The 19,802-nt window shown below is 43.4% G+C and overlaps 1 protein-coding gene across 1 annotated transcript; it reads right to left on the minus strand.

The window, feature by feature from the left end:
- Positions 1-471: 471 nt before the first annotated feature.
- On the minus strand, positions 472-16,819 carry cdt1 (chromatin licensing and DNA replication factor 1). The gene is made up of 10 exons (XM_080188090.1): positions 16,275-16,819; positions 10,920-11,006; positions 10,453-10,679; positions 10,147-10,341; positions 9,405-9,550; positions 8,245-8,348; positions 5,613-5,801; positions 4,129-4,278; positions 3,187-3,388; positions 472-1,051 (listed from the first exon to the last, which is right to left on the minus strand). Exons 1-10 carry the CDS (start codon positions 16,794-16,796, stop codon positions 888-890), a joined length of 1,986 nt encoding a protein of 661 aa, XP_080044216.1. The 5' UTR covers positions 16,797-16,819; the 3' UTR covers positions 472-887.
- Between the last annotated feature and the right edge of the window lie 2,983 nt (positions 16,820-19,802).

Raw genomic sequence — 19,802 nt, forward strand, 5'->3', positions numbered from 1 at the left:
TGTTCACAAGAACATGGTTTAATTTTAAAATCTCAGGTTATGACATGGAGCTTCTGTTAAGTTAAAAGTTAATTATTAGTCACAACTAAGGCTGCAATGAAGTTACTGTGAAATTCCCCTAATTGCCACACTCTGCCAACTGTTTGAGTCAATGCATCGAACCCACACATCTTTCAGACTTGGGAGGAAACTGGAGCACCCGGAGGAAACCCATGCAGACACGGGGAGTACACGCAGACTTCGTACAGACAGTGACCCAAGCCAGGAATCGAGCCCAGGTCCCTGGCGCTGTGAGGCAGCAGTGCTAACCACTGTGCCACCATGCCACCCTTCATTTACAAGAGGGAAATAGGTTTATTTACAATCAAGTAAATTCAAATCAGTGATGCACAGAATCAAAATAAAAATCAGTAAGCAAAGAAGTTACCTCAAGAAAAATGGTAGAACATTTAATCAAAATTTAATTTAAAAGCCACCTTCCAAACACAAACCAAACATTCAATTTTCAGTTTAACATTAATCAATGGTATAAAACTGATCCTCATTGCACACAAATGGACTATTGTCCAACTCTGTACCCTGCTACTTATTTTGAATAAAGGAAGAAATGCCTGCCCCAGGAGTCTTATTCTTGGCATTTTCAGCTTAATTCATTTCCTTCTGTTTTAAAAACAAGCATCTGGCAATTTCAACACATATCAAGAGTGGAATCTTCAGTTAAGAAAGTAAGGTTTCTTCCATACAGATACAATGCACCAGCGCCAAACTGCCCAGAATATTGAGAAACAAAAAACACTGCTTTTCTCCTATATACATGTCTACATACTGCACATTATGTTTGACTTTCAAACTTGAGCTCTGTACAGAACTGAAGTTCATTTAAAAACTTATGCTTTTTCCTCCTCTTTTATTTTTTCTGCAATTTTCTCTGCAACCACATTGAGCTCTGTGTTTCTGTTCAGCTTCAGGTACACATCTTTTCTGATTTGATGGATACTCAGCCAGTCTGGCACGATGTCAGCCAGGAACCGCAAATGTTTCTCCATTTCGTCTGAAATTTAAAACAAAGAAAAATAACTCAATATGACTAACTTATTCCAATATTAGGACATTCAAACAGCTGGTACTGGAAATTCTAAACCAACGTTTGAAATAAATTCAGCCAATCTAAAATGTATAAAATGATGCAGAAGTGACACAAAAGTGCCCGGCCTTGTTAAAGATGAAACACCTTTCATAAGATAAAGGATAAGGAAAGCTGTTCACTCTTAATTCATCCACACAAAAGGAAATCCTTTAGTTGCTTCATTTCAGAATCTAAAAGATTTACTGCTCCTCCTCTTCATGTAATTCTATTCCCTGCATCGAATACAATGTGTGAGGCATTTTCCAACATCCCAAATCAACCTTTAAAAGCATTTCTGCATTTGCCTTTTCCTGTCCTACCTTAAACAGCTCAAAGGTTATTTCTCTCATTCCTTTCCAGCCCCAAAACCCCAGGTTTCTCCAGCTCCCCCCGATACAGTTAAGGGATCAGTTCTGTGCAACTTCTCTGCGCTGCCTTTAGCACAGCAACGTCTCTGATCTTTTGATTTGATTTATTGTCATATGTACTAACAGTGAAAAGTTTTGTTTCTTGCGTGCTATATAGACAAAACATACCATTCATAGAGAAGGAAACAAAAAAGTGCAGAATGTAGTGTAACAGTCATAGCTAGGGTGTAAAGGTCAACTTAATGCAAGGTAAGTCCATTCAAAAGTCTGACAGCAGCAGGGAAGAAGCTGTTCTTGAGTCGGTTGGTATGTGACCTCAGACTTTTATACCGTTTTCTCGAAAGAAGAAAGTGCAAGAGAGAATGTCCAGGGTGCATGAAGTCCCTAATTATGCTGACTGCTTTGCCAAGGCAGTGGGAAATGTAGACAGAGTCAATGGAGGCTGGTTTGTGTGATGGATTGAGCTACATTCATGACCTTTTGAAGGTCCTTGCAGTCTTGGGCAGAGCAGGAGCCAATGATTAGGAAGGTAAATCAAGGGGAGGATGCAAGAAGGCTCTAAAGGGACGTGGATCGAGTGAGTGGCAAAAATGAAATTATCCATTTCAGAAAGAATTTTTAAAAAACCTCTATTGTCTAAATGGTGAGTGATTTCAGAGCTCTTGAGGTCAGAAGGACCTGGGTGTGCTAATGCATGAATCACAAAAGGCTAGTATACAGGTACAGCAAATAATTAGGTAAGCTAATAGAACGTTACTGTCTATGAGCAGAATTGAATACAAAAGTAGAGAGGTTATGCTTCAGTTATACAGAATATTGATAAGACCACAGCTGGAGTATTGTGTATAGTTTGGCCTCCTTATTTAAGATGTAAATGCATTAGAAGCAGTGCAGATGTTTACTGGACTAAGGAATGGGCGGGTTGGGTTACAAGGAAAGGTTGGAGAGGTTAGGTTTGTATCCACTAGAGTTTAGAAGAATTAGAGGTGACTTGATCAAAACCTGTAAGACTAGACGGATGTGGAGAATCAAGAACTAGGTGCCACTGCTGGGTTGAGTGTCTCTGGAACACACGTCGTCAAAAAGCAATGGAAGCAGAATCTTGGAATATTTTTAAGACGGCACTTTAAAGGGGTGAAAGGTTACCAACAGTAGGCAAGAATGTGGGTTTAAGTTACAATCAGATCAGCCATGATCTGATAGAACGGTGGAGCAGGCTCAAGGGGCCTATTCTGCTCTCAATTCATATGTTCATATGTAATGTTTATTTACAACCCCAATACTATTCCAGGCTCTTAAACTCCAATTGTGCAAGTATAGCAGATTGTCAGATGCAGAGACCACCACAGCATTGTTGAACAATAGTTGATGATGATGGCAGTTAGTTGTGTTAATTTCCCATGAGGGTAAGTTGGCCTGAACAAATCTCACAATGAATGAATGGAATCACAGCGCTCAGGTGTTCTGCATTAAATGAACCTGATGTTATAAAAGAACAAATATAGAACAAATCTGGAAAGTGGATTGTTTTAACATTAGATTCATAGTAACATAACATGTAAATCAGTCTATTTGCGTGGTAACATGGAGTTGATTTAATAAAATAGTATTTATTGTAATATCCATTAAGTCAGCATCACACTTTACCACAGTTAGCACCAGCCACACTGGAATAATGTACTATTAATTTACCTAAGGCCATCACGGAGCGATAGCTGTCAACCACCCTGTTGCACGCCACTGTAATGAGCAAAGCTGGTTTCTTCTCCGCTACAAAAACATTGCGCAGAATTCTTGTTATCTCAGGAAGTCGCATCATCATACGGAGATGCTCTGTTTGGGTGGCAGTTCTGGTCATTGTTGCCTGCATTTTCTGAGCTTCTTTGGCACGAATCTATACAAGTGTTAATCATTAGTGCGTGTGCGTCAAAGATCAGTATACACAACTGTAAAATACAACTCTCTAACAAATGAAATAGAGATTCATTAACTTAAAAAAGGAAAAGACTCGTTGTGACTTAGTTTGAATTAAGCTGAATGAATGGCAAAATTCATTTACCATTTTCTAGGCATTAACATTTACTTGTCAATGCTTTTAGAAATTGCATTTCAGACACTCAGTGTACAGTTATATATGTATTACAGTAAAAAGGTAAGCTGTCACTGTTTTTCTTTACAAAGACATATCATAACCATTCGTTTTACAATAGATATTAAAATCAAACTGTTCATTAACTACTACAGAAAGCGAGAGTTTTAAAGTTCATTTATTAGTCACAGGTAAGGCAATTCAATGAAGTCACTATGAAATTCCCAAGTTGCCACACACCAGTGCCTGTTCGGGTCAATGCCCCCAACCAGCAGGTCTTGGAAACTGTGGGAGAAAACCTGAGCACCTGGAGGAAACCCATGCAAAAACAGGGAAAAACATGCAAACTCCACGCAGACAGTGACCCAAGCTGGGAATCGAACCCGGGTCCCTGGCGCTGTGAGGCAGCAGTGCTATGTTTTGCAGTAATAGTCACTCCATGGATATGAATCATTTTTTCCTACAAACATGTTTGTGCATGAGGGACATTTTTGTTCCACTTGACTTGAGTGTAGGGATTTTAAATCTCATCAGTCTCCACTTACCCTTTCCAACAGACTCTGGGAAATTCCTTTCAGTTCATTAGAAGGGCCAGGACTCGGGCTTACAGCATTTGGTTTCTTTTTTTGCTCTGTTGTAGCAGCCATGGCAGTTTCTACAGTTTTGAGGGCCATATTAGCAAGCGCTTTTTCCATCTGAAAATACAAAAGATAGTTATCCAAGTAGAACTTTAAGTAAAGTGCATTTATAGTAGAGTCATAGAGGTTTACAGTATGGAAACAGCCCCTTCGGCCAAACTTGTTCATGCTGCCTTTTTTTTAAACCCCTAAGCTAGTCCCAACTGCCTGCATTTGGCACATTCCCCTCTACGCCCATCATACCCATATAACTGTCTAAATGTTTTTTAAAAGGCAAAATTGTACCCACCTCTCCAACTACCTCTGCCAGCTTGTTGCAGACACTCACCACCCTTTGTGAGAAAAAAAATTGTCCTTTTGGACACTTTTGTATTTCTCCCCTCTCACCTTAAACCTATGCCCTCCTCTCTTTACTAGACTCCTCTACTTTTGGGAAGAGATATTGACTATCTAGCTAATTTCTGCCCTTCATTATTTTATAGATTTCTATGAGACCACCCCTCAGCATCCTATACTTCAGAGAAAAGTCCCAGTCTATCCAGCCTCTCCTTATAACTCAAACCATCAAGTCCCAGTAGCATCCTAGTAAATCTTTTCTACGCTTTTTCTAGTTTAATAATATCCTTTCTATAATAGGATGGCCTGAACTTCACACAGTATTCCAAACGTGGCCTTACCAACGTCTTTTACAACTTCAACAAGACATCCCAACTCCAGTATTCAATGTTCTGACAAGCATGCTGAATGTCTTCTGCACCATTCTTTCCACCTATGACTCCACTTTCAAGGAGCTATGAACATGTACCCCTAGATCTCTTCATTCTGTAACTCTCCCCAGCACCCTACCATTAACTAAGTAAGTCCTGCCCTCGTTCAATCTACCAAAATGCATTTTCTCCCATTTATCTAAATTAAACTCCGTCTGCCAGTCCACTGACCCAATTGATCAAGATCCCATTGCAATCCGAGATAACTTTCCTCACTGTCCACTATGCCACCAATCTTGGTGTTATCAGCAAATTTACTAACCATACCTCCTATATTCTCATCCAAATCATTAATATAACTGACAAATAACAGAGGACCCAGCACTGATCCCAGAGCAACACTGCTGGTCACAGGCCTCCGGTTTGAAAAACAAACCTTTACAACTACCTTCTGGCTTCTGTCATTCAGCTAATTTTGTATCCATTTATATAACTCACCCTGGATTCCATGAGATTTAGCCTTGTGCAACAACCTACCATGTGTTACCTTGTCAAAGGCCTTGCTAAAGTAGTAATGGGAAATACTGACAGCAGGTCTAAAGCATGAGTCATTTTCTACACTCCAAGACACACCCTGCCCCAACCCACAATATGCTTGGGATCGGATTGCTGGCTTATCCGTACCTTTGGGGTCATCATATTTCGAGCTTTATCCAGGACTTCTTGGGCAGTTGTTAGCTTCTCTAAATTTGGGGGCTGGGGCAACTCAGCTGCAACAATGTCTGGAATTTCATCCACATTAAAACGTGGGTGCCATCGTGTTAGCTTGTTATCTGGCACATGCATCGGAGGGTTAAGAGAAGCCAGAAATATCTGTAGGGAAGAATAAAACAAGAAAAAAGAACTTGATTTGTTTTTGTTGCTGAAATTATTCAGTCCTACTTTTTGATCTAACTGATTCTGCTGACAGAAGGGCTTACACAGTGGTTCCTGTTTTTATAACTTATACTACATTCTGGAGGCCTAATCCTCGACACTACTGTCCAAGAATGCAGGTCTGGCAGTACTGTGTTACAGTGCTGGCAGTAATGTGCATGAATTAGCATTTAACCCTTCACTTTTCCCACCACAACTCAGGGGGTGGATTTTCTGTCTGAGAGTCTAAGTACAAAAATGTGCACATTTATTTACAAACGTGTTTTACTAGTAAAGTAATACAGAAAATCTGAACTATTTCCAATTAAATGGCAGGACAAAACAGTAGCTACCAACACACAGAACTCCCAATCATACAAGTATATATCAGACCACGTGGCTGGAGAACACGCGATTTGGGGATTTAGATCAATTCTGGAGTACAAGATAAAGACTTATACAAGATGATCATTTCAAAAGGAGTTGCTTCAATATATTCATTAGTACAACAAAGGCTAGTCTTCTTTCAAATATTATACACAAATAGGTTTTCTTTTTGATTACTTTATTTAAGCTGTGGCAGCTGGTGGAATTTGAATTCAAGTAATAATCTGTAATTGGAAAACAAATCTCAGATAATGAAACCGTCATTGTAAAATCCCATCTGATTCACTAATGTCCTTCAGGGAAGGAAATCTGCCATCTTTGTCTGGTCTAGCCTACATGAGACTCCAGACCCACAAATGTGGTTGACTCATAACTGCCCTCTGACAGCATGTCGCAGGCCACGCAGTTCAAAAGGCAATTAAGGATGTGCAACAAGTGCTGACCTGCCAGCTACTCATGAAACAGTAAAGAGCTCTCTGGGTTATTAACTCCAGTCCATTATGTGACTGCTTTAAGATTCTGTCACAGGATCTGGGCTTCACTAACATCTATTGCCCATCCCCAACTGCCTTCAAGGTGGTGGTGTGCCTTCTTGAACCACTGGAACCAGTGTTGTGTAGGTACATCCAGAGTGCTATTAGAAATGGAGCTCTGGGATTTTGACCCAGTGACAGTCAAGGCGATATATTTCCAAATCAGGATGATGGGTGGGTTCTTGCAGACATGAGTGTTCCCACGCATCTGCTGCCCCTGTCCTTCTAGGTGGCGAGAGATAATTGGGTCACAAGGTTGCGTTAAAGGAGACTCGAAGGAGATTTGGTGAATTGCTGCAGTGTATCTTGTAGATGGTACACACTGCTGCCACTGTGGTGCCAAAGTGAGTGAATATTTAAGGTGGTGGCTACAGTGCCCTGGATAGTGGTGATCTTCTTGTGTTGGAGCTGCATTTATCCAGGCAAGTGAAGAGTATTCCATTACACTCCTGACTTGTGCATTGTAGATGGTGGACAGGCGTTGGGGAATCAGGTGAATTAGTCACTGCAGAATTCCTAGCCTCTGTTCTGTTCTTGTAGCCACAGTATTTATTATGGCTAGTCCAGTTCAGTTTCTGATCAACAGTAGTTCTTTTCCCACCCATCCCAGATGTTGATAGTGGGGGACTAAGTGACGATAATGCCACTGAATGTCAAGGGCTGATGATTAGCGTCTCTCTTGGTGGAAATGATCATTGACTGGCACTTATTTGGCACAAATATAACTGCCATTTATCAGCCCAAGCCTGATTGTTGTCCAGGTCTTACTGCACACAAACTGCTTCAGTATCTGAGGAGTCACGAACAGTGCTGAACATTGTGTAATAATCAGCGAACAACCGCACTTCTGACCTTATGAACGAAGGATAATGATTATGAAGCAGTTGAAGATGGTTGGATCTTGGGCACTACCCCAAGGAGCTCTTGCAGTGATACCCTGAAACCAAAATGATGGACCTCCAACCACCACAACCATTTTCCATCGTGGTTGGTATGACTCCAGACAGTGGAGAGCTTGTCCCAGTTTCCATCGACTTCAGTTTTGTTGGGGCTGTCTTGATGCCCCATCACACTCAACTCATCTTTTAATTCAGCACCTGATGTGTTACTGTTGGTGTTAGAATGCTCCTTTTTAAAAGCACAAAATCTTATGCTTCTTTGGTCACCACAAAGTTACACTGACAATAGCCATCATAGCGGTGAATGTTTCTAGGTTAATCAGTAGCTGCTGAATTATCCAGAGTATTGCTGGATTACATTTAAAGTCTAAAAACTTGGCCTTTCGCAGGCTAGATGGATGAACAGTGTAAATTGTAATTACTTATTCTTGCTGACAATCATACCCATTGAAACCACTGAACCATAGGCTTTGGGTAACACACTGGCACTGCTGCTGGGTTAGTGAAGTTACATTTGTTGCCCCGAGCACCACTCTTACCACTAGAGTCAAGACAAAATGTCCCGTAGGGTCACCTACTCACCTTATGGTATTGCTTCACAATGCTCACAAGGTTTCGACTGAAGATGCGGCGTCGCAGAAGTAAGTGAGATGCTGTTAGCTGTTTGCAGCCGTCAGAATTCTCCTCTTGGAATAGTGGGAAAGGAGGAAAATTGTATTTAAATATATATATATCTTAAAAAAGAGCTCTTGGTTCCCTTGTCCCTGAAAGCAGTAACTCAAATGGGATTTAGTCCCATGGTTACTATCTACCCATAATGATTCTGAATGACGGTAATTTGCCACTGAAAGGAGTGTTAGAGGCGCAATATAACTGGGCCCAATTTGATTCTTATATTTATTTTTGTGCCACTTTCAGTAAGGGATGCAGTCACCCATTTTTGGACGCCTTGCCTCAGCAGCGCACTGCTACCCAACTGGACATTGGGCTCTGAAAGGAGAACTGAGCCGGAATATTCGACTAGTGTGACTCAGTTACACATTACTTTTACCCAAAATGGGTAAACACCGTGCACAGTGGCTAGCACCCCTGCCGTGCCAGGGACCCAGGTTCAATTCCCAGCTTGGGTCACCGTCTTTCCCCACCCCGGGTCACCGTCTTTCCCCACCCCCTGTGCATGTGGGTTTCCTCCCACAGTCCAACGATGTGCAGGTTAGGTGGACTGGCTACGCTAAATTGCCCCTTTGTGTCGGAAGACTAGCTAGGGCAAATCCGGTTATGGGGATAGGGCCCGAGTGACAGATTGTGCTCAGTGCAGACTCGATGGGCCAAATGGCCTCCTTTTGCCCTGTAGGATTTTATGAAATGAGGATTAGAGAAAGATCAAAGGAAAAATTTTACTTAATGAACAGTCAAAAGTGTCTTAACTAGTCCTACAGTTATTTACATAGGCTACACATATTTTTTCCCCCCATTTTCTCCTGCCTTAATTCACTCACACCATAGCAGAGCTTCATAAAAGTGCGAGGTGTTCCACAGCATTACTAAGACAGCTGGTTGGAGCAGAAATGTGCCCAATCCCAAATCTCGAGTTTGAAGGAACTTAAGTAGCTGTTGCCTCGAGTCAAATTCACTTACGGGAACTCTGGTCAGTGGAAGTCACTTTGAAAATAAACTTCGCCATAAACTGCCAACGCATTCTCTTTAAACAAAGCCAAAATAATACAATTCACACTGTTTACCTCCTTCAAATACAGGATCGACAGTGAGCTGGTAGCTGGATTGCTTCACAGAGTCACTCCATGTTGGGATTCCCTTCTCCTGCCTGAACTTGTAGGCAGAAGGGTAAACCGTCTTAATCTGCCCCACATTTCGTTCTTCAAATTTCCTACAAAAAGTATTACATGATGACTGCTCGAGAAGGCTGACAAATCAGCTGAATTTCTATAATACAACTGACTGGTTTTCCAGGCATTTCAATTACATTTCACATTTAAAGTCTCAAACTGCCACCCAGTGCAAGGTAACTGCAACTAAAACAGGTGTGCTATCTAGGTCCACAACATTTCTCCTTCAATCCAAGTTTTCCAAATCTTCTGAAATGTTGACTTTGAAAACAGGCAACCATGTTTAAGGGGAGCAGTTCCTGTCCTGAGGAACATTCACCTCATCCTGACATTCCAGTAATTGGGAAAGTGATAAAAATGAATGCAATGTTACAAAAAGAGCAGAATGTACCCAAAGCTATCAATATTTCCTCATGAAAAAGTCACCCTGCTTCAAATGTATTCAATACAAAGTCCTCTGAGAAACAGTAAGTTTTTATACAAGTGCAAGATTTTATGAAATCGCAGAAGAATAATACTATTGAGAATTTTATTTCCCACTTTATAGCTGCTGAGATTGGACTGGAAGCTAGCACAACGCCGATACAATTTAAGTATCGTCTTCTAACTAAGGTCTATCAATATAATCCATACTCACTTTCTCATCAAGTCCTGGACCCCCTGTTTCACCTTGGCAAAGGTAATGGTCTCCGAACGGTTGAACAACATGCTCACAATGGTGTCCATACTACGGAACATTTCTGCCAACAGCTTGTACTTGAATGGCAGGTTCAACCCTGGTGGGACGTCCTGCGCTAGAGTGTGGAAACGCTGATATGCTGGCATCTTCGCCCTGTAAGAGCATGAATCATGAATACAAGCTGCTGCATTCAATGGTAAATACATTCAACAATTTCTTCAGCTGTTGTGTATTTAAAAGTCTACATAATCCTCCTTTGCTCACCTCTCCTCTGCGCTTGACTCTGCATCCTGCTCGGTTGCCTTTCTCCGTTCTAACTTATTCTCTTGTACTTTCAGTTCCAGTTCTCGAACCCGCTTTAGGCGGCTCTTGATGTCACTATTCAATTCCAACGCAGGAACAGAAGAATTAGGCGTTGGTGCAAGTTTCTGGATTCGTTGCAGCCGAGCCTTTAACCCTTCAAGAGTCTCCTTTACAGGTGTGGAGTCAATCTGCAGGTGAAAGTTATTTATTTCACTCCAGAAAAGAAGATACATTAAAGACGCCACACATTTGAATTTCAGATGAAAACATTTCAAATCATAAAGAGTCTGTTCTGGGACACTTAATCTGCCATCTCGCTCATATGAAAAATCCCCATAAGAGTTTAGAGGATTATCACAGCTCTCTGACATTTGAGCGTGTTCAGAAACACAGTCCACATTCACACAATATTGGCATAGATTTCATACCTGCTGCTTTCTCCCATTTGAAATATGTAGACCAGAAGGCTTGGAAATCATTTTCCTGGAGGCTGCTGCCTCATGGATGGATGAATCCTAAATAAATACACCAAGATCCATTAGTTTCAGCAGCTTCAGACTTGTGCATTGTAACAGAAACACTGGACCAGAACTTAACAGTAAAAACAACAATAAAACTATCAGCGCCCTCTGTTGTAAAGGAATCAAGCTGCCACTCTAGCATCAAAACATGTGAAGCTCAAATCTGGAAATCAGGCAATAACTGTCTAGATTGCCCTACCTGCCGGAAACTTTGCTATATCCATACCTTGCTTAGTAACTCAGTCACGTAGATGGAATCAAATCATGAGATAGATGAAGTCTTAGTTACCACCATTACTCTGGTGCTTAAAATGTACTTTTACAAATATGGAATTACATTCCTTAAATTTTAGTTGTTGGAGATTTTTAATTTAAAAAACTTTTTTCTTAGTCTCTCATCTCAGTTTTCTTGATCCTGCTTTTCCTTCCCTTTCTATAATGCCTTCAGTAGCCGATATGACATTGAATATTCAGAAACACAGACACTCCCTAGTTTGCTGCAGCTGTATAGGGCATTGGTGAGGCCGCAGCTGGAGTACTGTGTGCAGTTTTGGGCGCCGCACCTGCGCAAGGATATTTTGGCCCTGGAGGGAGTGCAGAGGAGGTTTACTAGGCTGATACCGGAGTTGAGGGGATTGAGCTATGAGGAGAGGCTGAATAAACTAGGCTTGTACTCGTTAGAGTTTAGAAGAATGAGGGGAGATCTCATTGAGACGTATAAGATGATGAATGGGATGGATAGGATAGAGGTGGAGAGACTCTTCCTGCTCAAAAAAGACAGTAGGAGTAGGGGGCACAGCCTCAAGATAAAGGGGAGGCGGTTTAGAACGGAGTTGAGGAGGAACTTCTTCACTCAAAGGGTGGTGAATCTCTGGAATTCTCTGCCCGTTGAAGTGGTGGAGGCTGCCTCGCTAAATATTTTTAAGAAGCGGGTTGATGGGTTCTTGATAAGAGAGGGGATTAAGGGTTATGGGGAGAGGGCGGGAAAGTGGAACTGAGCCACGACAAATCAGCCATGATCTTATTGAATGGCGGGGCAGGCTCGAAGGGCTAGATGGCCTGCTCCTGCTCCTATTTCTTATGTTCTTATGTTTAGAACCTGCATGTGTCAATGTTGATTTATGTTCATTGTATTCTTAAGGTCAAGGATAAACAGGTGGAGGGTACTGCTTTCATTAAGAGTTCGTTGGGCAGAATGAGGTGACTACTGATTTTTGTTTTATTCAGAAGAATATAAATGGTGGTGGGGAACAGTTCCCTTTATTTGTTGTGTTAATTTGTTCAATTTGGTTCAGCTTGCTCATTTGTTCTTCTTTGGGGAGGCAATGGCCTAGTATTGTTAATCCAGAAAGTCAGCTAATGCTCTGGGGAAATCGGGTTCAAATCCCACCATGGTGGAATTTGAATTCAATAAACAAACTCTGGAATTAAGAATCTACTTGTGGCCATCAAATGATTGTCAGAAAAACCCATCTGGTTCACTATTGTCCCCTAGGGAGAGAAATCTGCCATCTTTACCTAGTCTGGCCTACATGCGACTCCAAAGCCACAGCAATGTGGCAGGCTCTCAACTGTCCTTGGGCATCTAGGGTTGGACAATAAATGCTGGACAGCCAGTGACATCCACATCCCACGTATAAATTAAAACAAATCGTACTCAAAGAGAGCATAAAAAGGAGACACTTTCAGACCTTACATGACCAGTGCACATCGCAGGAGCTGGGGGTGAGTTCACCACCCTATGAAATATTTTGGTTTAGATACTTAAATTTCCTTTTGACATTCTGTTTCAGTCACAGTGCCTCACCAGGGGCTCTTTTAAACAAATAAGCAGTAAAATCAATTAATGAAAAGAGTAGAGCAGGGACACTGTCAGCTGTGGCTAAATGGGTCACAAGATTGTGGGTTCAAGTCTCACTTTGGAACTTGGGTGCAAAAGACCAAGGCTGACTGATGCAGTATTGAGGGGGGCATGCACTTTCAAATGAGATATTAAACTCAGGCCCACCTGCCTGTTTGGGTAGATGTAAAAGATCCCCAGCACTATTTATACAAGTCTTGTCGCACAGTGGGTAGCGTCCCTGCCTCTGAATCAGAAGCTCCGGGGTTGACACCCACTCCAAAACTTGATGTCCTGGGAAGTTGCACTCATGACTCAAACAGGTGGAGGGTTAGCCTGCAATCCTTCTAACACAAACCAACCACAGGCAGTAAGAGTGGGAGATTCCTGATCAGCAATGTGCAACGCAAAGAAATCGGAGGCTCAAACATCACTATCCATAGTTCTAGGCTGTAATGTGTAAAAGTGCATTCTGCCACAGCTATAAAAAGGGGATTGCACAAGTGGCTGAAACAGTTCAGTAGGGAGAGTTAGATTGAAGTCCCTGGTTAAATCCCCATGTTTCAGCACTGCTCATTCTGCGAGCAGCAGGCATGTGTATTAAGTAAATCATCCATCAAAAAAAGTACCTAATTTTGTACTTCACTACCTGGCTTAGGATAACATTCATTAATGGTTCTTCAAAATGATTGGTTAAGGAGACATGTTGCCAGGTTATGGATTTAAACTTTAGATGTGGCTTATAACAGTTCATTAAGCCTAGGAATAGGGGGAAAAATCCCAGATGCTCATTTAGACTCACCAATTAAAGTGCGCAGCTTTGAGTTCTACTGAATTACTGTTCATGAGTGTACTACTCTGCAGGCAGAGCTGTGGTGAACTGCTTATATAGTCTGATGAGTAAATGCAAATATCACAATATTCAGCAATTAATACAAAAAGTCCTCAATTTGATTTTCAGTGTGTTAAGATGGTGATTGAAGATTTGGTTATCAGTTGGGGTACTACACCTAGATATCAAGAATGATATCAAAATGTTTGCTGGACGTGAGAAAACTGGTTAAAAAGAACTTATGATTGGGAGAGCTACAACATAGTGTTTGTTTCAAATTAAGTAAAGTTTATTTATTAGCCATAAGTATGCTTACATTAACACTGCAATGAAGTTACTGTGAAAATCCCCTAGTCGCTACATTCCAGTACCTGTTTGGGTGCACTGAGGAAGAATTTAACATGGCCAATTCATCTAACCTGCACATTTTTGGATTGTGGGAGGAAACCGGAGCACCTGTAGGAAACCCACGCAGACATGGGGAGAATGTGCAAACTCCACACAGACAGTGACCAAGCCCAGAATTGAACTCGGGTCCCTGGCACTGTCAGATAGTAGTGCTAACCAATAAACTACCATACCGTCCGTTAGTTATGAATAGAAAAGGAGTATAGAAGGCTCAATAGGAGAATTGCTGTGTTAAGCACGGGCTTCCTTTATTCAAAACATCGGGAATGAAAGCCCCTGCATGTAATCTGATTTACCGTTTCCTAAAACAGATCCCAACAGGGGAGAAAAGACCAGAGAAGTGTTGAAAATCTTAAGACATTATACTACTCCTTAAAAGATACCTGATTCAGCAAATGGTCAATTTGTTCACAAATTCTGGTTAGGATAGTACACATTATAAAACCAGCAAATAAAATCTAAAAAAAAAAATCAGATTTATATTGTGCTTTTCATAATTTCAGGCCATCCCAGAGTAGATGATCATCGATCACTGTTGAAATGCAGCCAGTTATAATGTAAGGTCCCTCATGCCAACACTATAGTAAAGGCGGCCCACCAATGCCTCTACTTTCTCAGAAGACTAAGGAAATTTGGCATGTCCACTATGAATCTCAACAACGTTTACAGATGTGTCATAGAAAGCATTCTTTCTGGTTGTATCACAGCTTGGTATGGCTTCTGCTCTGCCCAAGAAACTACATAGAGTCATGAATGAAGCCCAGTCCATCATGCAAACCAGCCTCCCAACCATTGACACTGTCTACACTTCCGGCGGCCTCGGAAAAGCAACAGCATAATCAAGGACCTTACGCACCATTGACATATTCTCTTTCACCTTCTTCTGTCGGGAAAAAGTCCGAAGTCATGTACCAACCAACTCAAGAATACCTTCTTCCTTGCTGCCGTCAAGCTTTTGAATGAACCTACCTTGCACTGAGTTGATCTTTCTCTACACCCTAGCTATGACTGTAACACTATATTCTGCACCCCCTCCTTTCCTTCTCTACGAACGGTGTACTTTGTCTTTATAGTGTGCAAGAAACAATATTTTTTACTGTATGATAATACATGACAATAATAAATCAGATCAAAAACAGAACTATTTATTTGGGCACAGTCAAATCCCACAAACAGCAATGAGATAAGGGGCCAAATAATTACATAAGAACATAAGAAATAGGAGCAGGAGTAGGCCAACTAGCCCTTTGAGCCTGCCCCGCCATTCAATAAGATCATGGCTGATCAGTCGTGGCTCAGTTCCACATTCCCACTCTCTCCCCATAACCCTTAATCCCCTCTCTCATCAAAAACCCATCAACCCGCGTCTTAAAAATATTTAGCGAGGCAGCCTCCACCACTTCAACGGGCAGAGAATTCCAGAGATTCACCACCCTTTGAGTGAAGAAGTTCCTCCTCAACTCCGTTCTAAACCGCCCCCCCTTTATCTTGAGGCTGTGCCCCCTAGTCCTACTATCCTTTCTGAGCGGGAAGAGTCTCTCCACCTCTATCCTATCCATCCCATTCATCATCTTATACGTCTCAATGAGATCTCCCCTCATTCTTCTAAACTCCAACGAGTACAAGCCCAATCTATTCAGCCTCTCCTCATAGCTCAACCCCCTCAACTCCAGCATCAGCCTAGTAAACCTCCTCTGCACTCCCTCCAAGGCTAAAATATCCTTGCGTAAGTACGGCGCCCAAAACTGCACAGTACTCCAGCTGCGGCCTCACCAATGCCCTATACAGCTGCAGCAAGACCTCCCTACTTTTATATTCAATCCCCCTCGCTATGAAGGCCAGCATCCCATTCGCTTTCCTGACCACCTGCTGCACCTGCAAGCTGGGTTTTTGCGACTCATGCACAAGGACCCCGAGGTCCCTCTGCACCGTCGCCTGCTGCAGTTCTTCTCCACGTAAGTAATAGTCCTTCCTACCATTATTCCTACCAAAGTGGACCACCTCACACTTGCCAACATTAAATTCCATTTGCCATTTCCTGGCCCATTCGCCCAGCCTATCTAGATTACAAAGTGATTCTGTTTGAGAAATACGTATCCAAAAGTATTTACACCAAGAGAGACAAGGTTTTATCTCCTTCCTAGCCCTGTCCAGTGGCTAAACAGACTGTTAGATATCTCACCGTGGGCTGAGATCCCCCTGGGAGCTGCAGTTTCACTGCGCTCTTTCCTACGGGCGGATTCTCTGCTTTCTCCGGCTGTAAGAGTAGACATCTCCGGGCAGCTGGCACCTCGTCCCCTCGTTGCTCACTGCCAGCCAGAGACCGGGAGCGGCTACGCTTCCTCCCGCTGCCGCCGGACTGAGACCCGGCCGCAGGGTGACCCCGGAGCCCGGCGGCGGCCCGCTCGCCTTTCGGCGGGGTGACCAGTTCATTCCGCTCGGACAGCTTCTCCTCCCCGCCGGCCTCCTCTTCTGGCTGGGGGTCCGGGGGGAGACTCTCCTCCCGCTGGGGGTCCGGGGAGGATTGGCCTTTGCTGATGTCCTGCGGTGGGGCTGCCGGCTTGTCCAAGCCTGTGTTTCGGGTCTGTCTCCCGGCGATGGCAGCGCCGCCCGGAGCTTCCACCTTCCTGCGTCTGAGAGAAGCGGAGCCCCGTTTCACATGCTTACTCTTGGGGAAGAAGTCGGTGAGTTTGACCTGGGCCATAGTCCCGGGTATAGACGCTGGTCTCCGGCCCCCGGCCCGGCTGCTGGGTCCCGGGTATAGACGCTGGTCTCCGGCCCCCGGCCCGGCTGCTGGGTCCCGGGTACAGAGGCTGGTCTCCGGCCCCCGGCCTGGCTGCTGGGTCCCGGGTACAGAGGCTGGTCTCCGGCCCCCGGCCTGGCTGCTGGGTCCCGGGTACAGAGGCTGGTCTCCGGCCCCCGGCCTGGCTGCTGGGTCCCGGGTACAGAGGCTGGGCCCCCGGCTGGTCTCCGGCCGCTGTGTGCCGAGCTCGCGCCGGGGATTCCCTCCTGTGGAATGTTGCGAACTGAGCGTTCCAAGCGGGCTTCCCCGGCGGTTTTGCTACTTTCCCTCTGCCGGGATTCCCTTTCCTGCAAAATTGCTCCCTCCGACTCCAAACCTTCCCGCCAAACTAACACGTGACCCAGCTGGACTGTTCCATTTCACTTCCATCTAATCAAAGCATCTGCACCCCTCCTCACAAAATAAATTAATTTTTTGTCTTTATTTCAGTTCAAGTCCAATTCGGAGGCTCAATAAGTTGGGACATTCCCGCTCCAAGCTGACAAGACAGGGCTCTCACCCCCTGTCTTGGGCTTGATCTACCTGATCCAAGCTGATTGGAATAGGAATAGCTCCTCCTCCAAGGCTTGATCTCATTTGCGTTTTAGCCAAAAGGCCGAGATGGGCCTTTTTAAAATTGCTTCAAATGAAGCTGAAATATGACCTAATGACTTCGACCAAGCACAGCATGTCGATACTACACTTGAAGCAGGATAAGAACAGGCTGATTTTCAACCACAAGTTCAAATGCAAAAGCATAGTATTAGTCGTCATTTCTGTTTAAATAGCGACTCACTGGTTTATTGTTGCTGCCAGCAGCTTACTACTGTGATATGTGTACTATTGCATTTAAATGACATGTTGGGTGTTGATTATTGGTGTAATATATTTTTGTATTTGTAACTGTTTTGATAATAGACTGGGTCTAATTAATGGTCCAACCCGGGAGTCTCAGGCTCCGTACTTAAAAAAATGTTAACATGCACTCACTCTATTGCTAAGATGTGGAGATACTGGCATTGGACTGGGGTAGGCACAGGTTTATTTGGAATCACAAGTTTTTGGACCGCTGCCCCTTCATCAGGTAGCTTGTGTTACCAAATGAACCTGTTGGATTTTAATCTGGTGTTGTGAGACTTCCTACTGTGTCTACTGCTAAAATCAAGTGTAGTTTTAAAAGTTTGTTTATTTATTAGTCACTAGTAAGGTTTACATCAACACTACAATGCAGTTACTATGAAACTCCCCTAGTTGCCACACTTGGGCACCTGTTCAGGTCAGTGCATCTAACCAGCATGTCTTTCACACAATGGGAGGAAACCAGAGTGTCTAGAGGAAACCCATGCAGACATGGGTAGAATGTGCAAACTGCATGCAGACAGTGACCCAAACCATGAATCAAACCCAGGTCGCTGGCATTTGAGGCAGCAGTGCTAACCACTGTCTTGTTTGATCCTGCTTCTAGTCTTGGCCAATGAGGTTTTACTGAGGCTTCACTTCAGGCAATTTTTTAAAAGCCATCTCGGCTTTTTGACTAAAATGAAGCTCAGATCAAGCCCAGGTGTAATGTCTCATCCTATCAGCTTGGATCTTGTTAGATTGAGCCCAAGATGGGAGGAATGGCCTGTCTTGTCAGCTTGGATCTGTTTTCAATTGGATTTTGATTAGGAGTGAAGAACCTAAAGGTACATAAAAACTCTGCTGCTCTAATGGTACAGGCATTCTGAGGTGTTCCCTGCTCGAACCAAAAGAGAAAATGCTGGAATCTCTGCAGGTCTGGCAGCATCTCTAAAGAGAGAAAAGAGTTGACGTTTCAAATCTAGATGACTCTTTGTCAAAGGGTCATCTGGGCTCAAAACGTCAGCTCTTTTCTCTCCTTACAGATGCTGCCTGACCTGCTGAGATTTTCCAGCATTTTCTGTTTTGGTTTCAGATTTTAGAACATAAGAACATAAGAAATAGGAGCAGGAGTAGGCCATCTAGCCCTTCGAGCCTGCCCCGCCATTCAATAAGATCATGGCTGATCTGTCGTGGCTCAGTTCCACTTTCCCGCCCTCTCCCCATAACCCTTAATCCCCTCTCTTATCAAGAACCCATCAACCCGCTTCTTAAAAATATTTAGCGAGGCAGCCTCCACCACTTCAATGGGCAGAGAATTCCAGAGATTCACCACCCTTTGAGTGAAGAAGTTCCTCCTCAACTCCATTCTAAACCGCCCCCCCTTTATCTTGAGGCTGTGCCCCCTAGTCCTACTGTCTTTTTTGAGCGGGAAGAGTCTCTCCACCTCGATCCTATCCATCCCATTCATCATCTTATACGTCTCAATGAGATCTCCCCTCATTCTTCTAAACTCTAACGAGTACAAGCCTAGTTTATTCAGCCTCTCCTCATAGCTCAACCCCCTCAACTCCGGTATCAGCCTAGTAAACCTCCTCTGCACTCCCTCCAAGGCCAAAATATCTTTGCGCAGGTGCGGCGCCCAAAACTGCACACGGTACTCCAGCTGCGGCCTCACCAATGCCCTATACAGCTGCAGCAAGACCTCCCTACTTTTATATTCAATCCCCCTCGCTATGAAGGCCAGCATCCCATTCGCCTTCCTGACCACCTGCTGTACCTGCAAGCTGGGTTTTTGCGACTCATGCACAAGGACCCCGAGGTCCCTCTGCACCGTCGCCTGCTGCAGTTTTTCATTTGCAATAATTTGCTTTTATCCAGAGTTTCCTGCTAGAATTCAGTGCACTATTTGCTTTGAAATTCGAAGTGTTTGATCTTCATCTGAATTCTTATTCTGGACTTTTCCTCCCTCCGCATGTGCATTTTCAGGGTGTTTTCTGTTTTAGTTTCTCTCCTTAGAGACTTTTAACTGGTTTTGCTTAAATTTGAATGTTTTGTCCATTTGCTTCTGTTACTTTAAAACCTATTTTG

Source organism: Carcharhinus amblyrhynchos, chromosome 4 (genome assembly GCF_965287045.1).
Source record: "Carcharhinus amblyrhynchos chromosome 4, sCarAmb.v2.hapA, whole genome shotgun sequence".
NCBI classification, from domain to species: domain Eukaryota; kingdom Metazoa; phylum Chordata; class Chondrichthyes; order Carcharhiniformes; family Carcharhinidae; genus Carcharhinus; species Carcharhinus amblyrhynchos.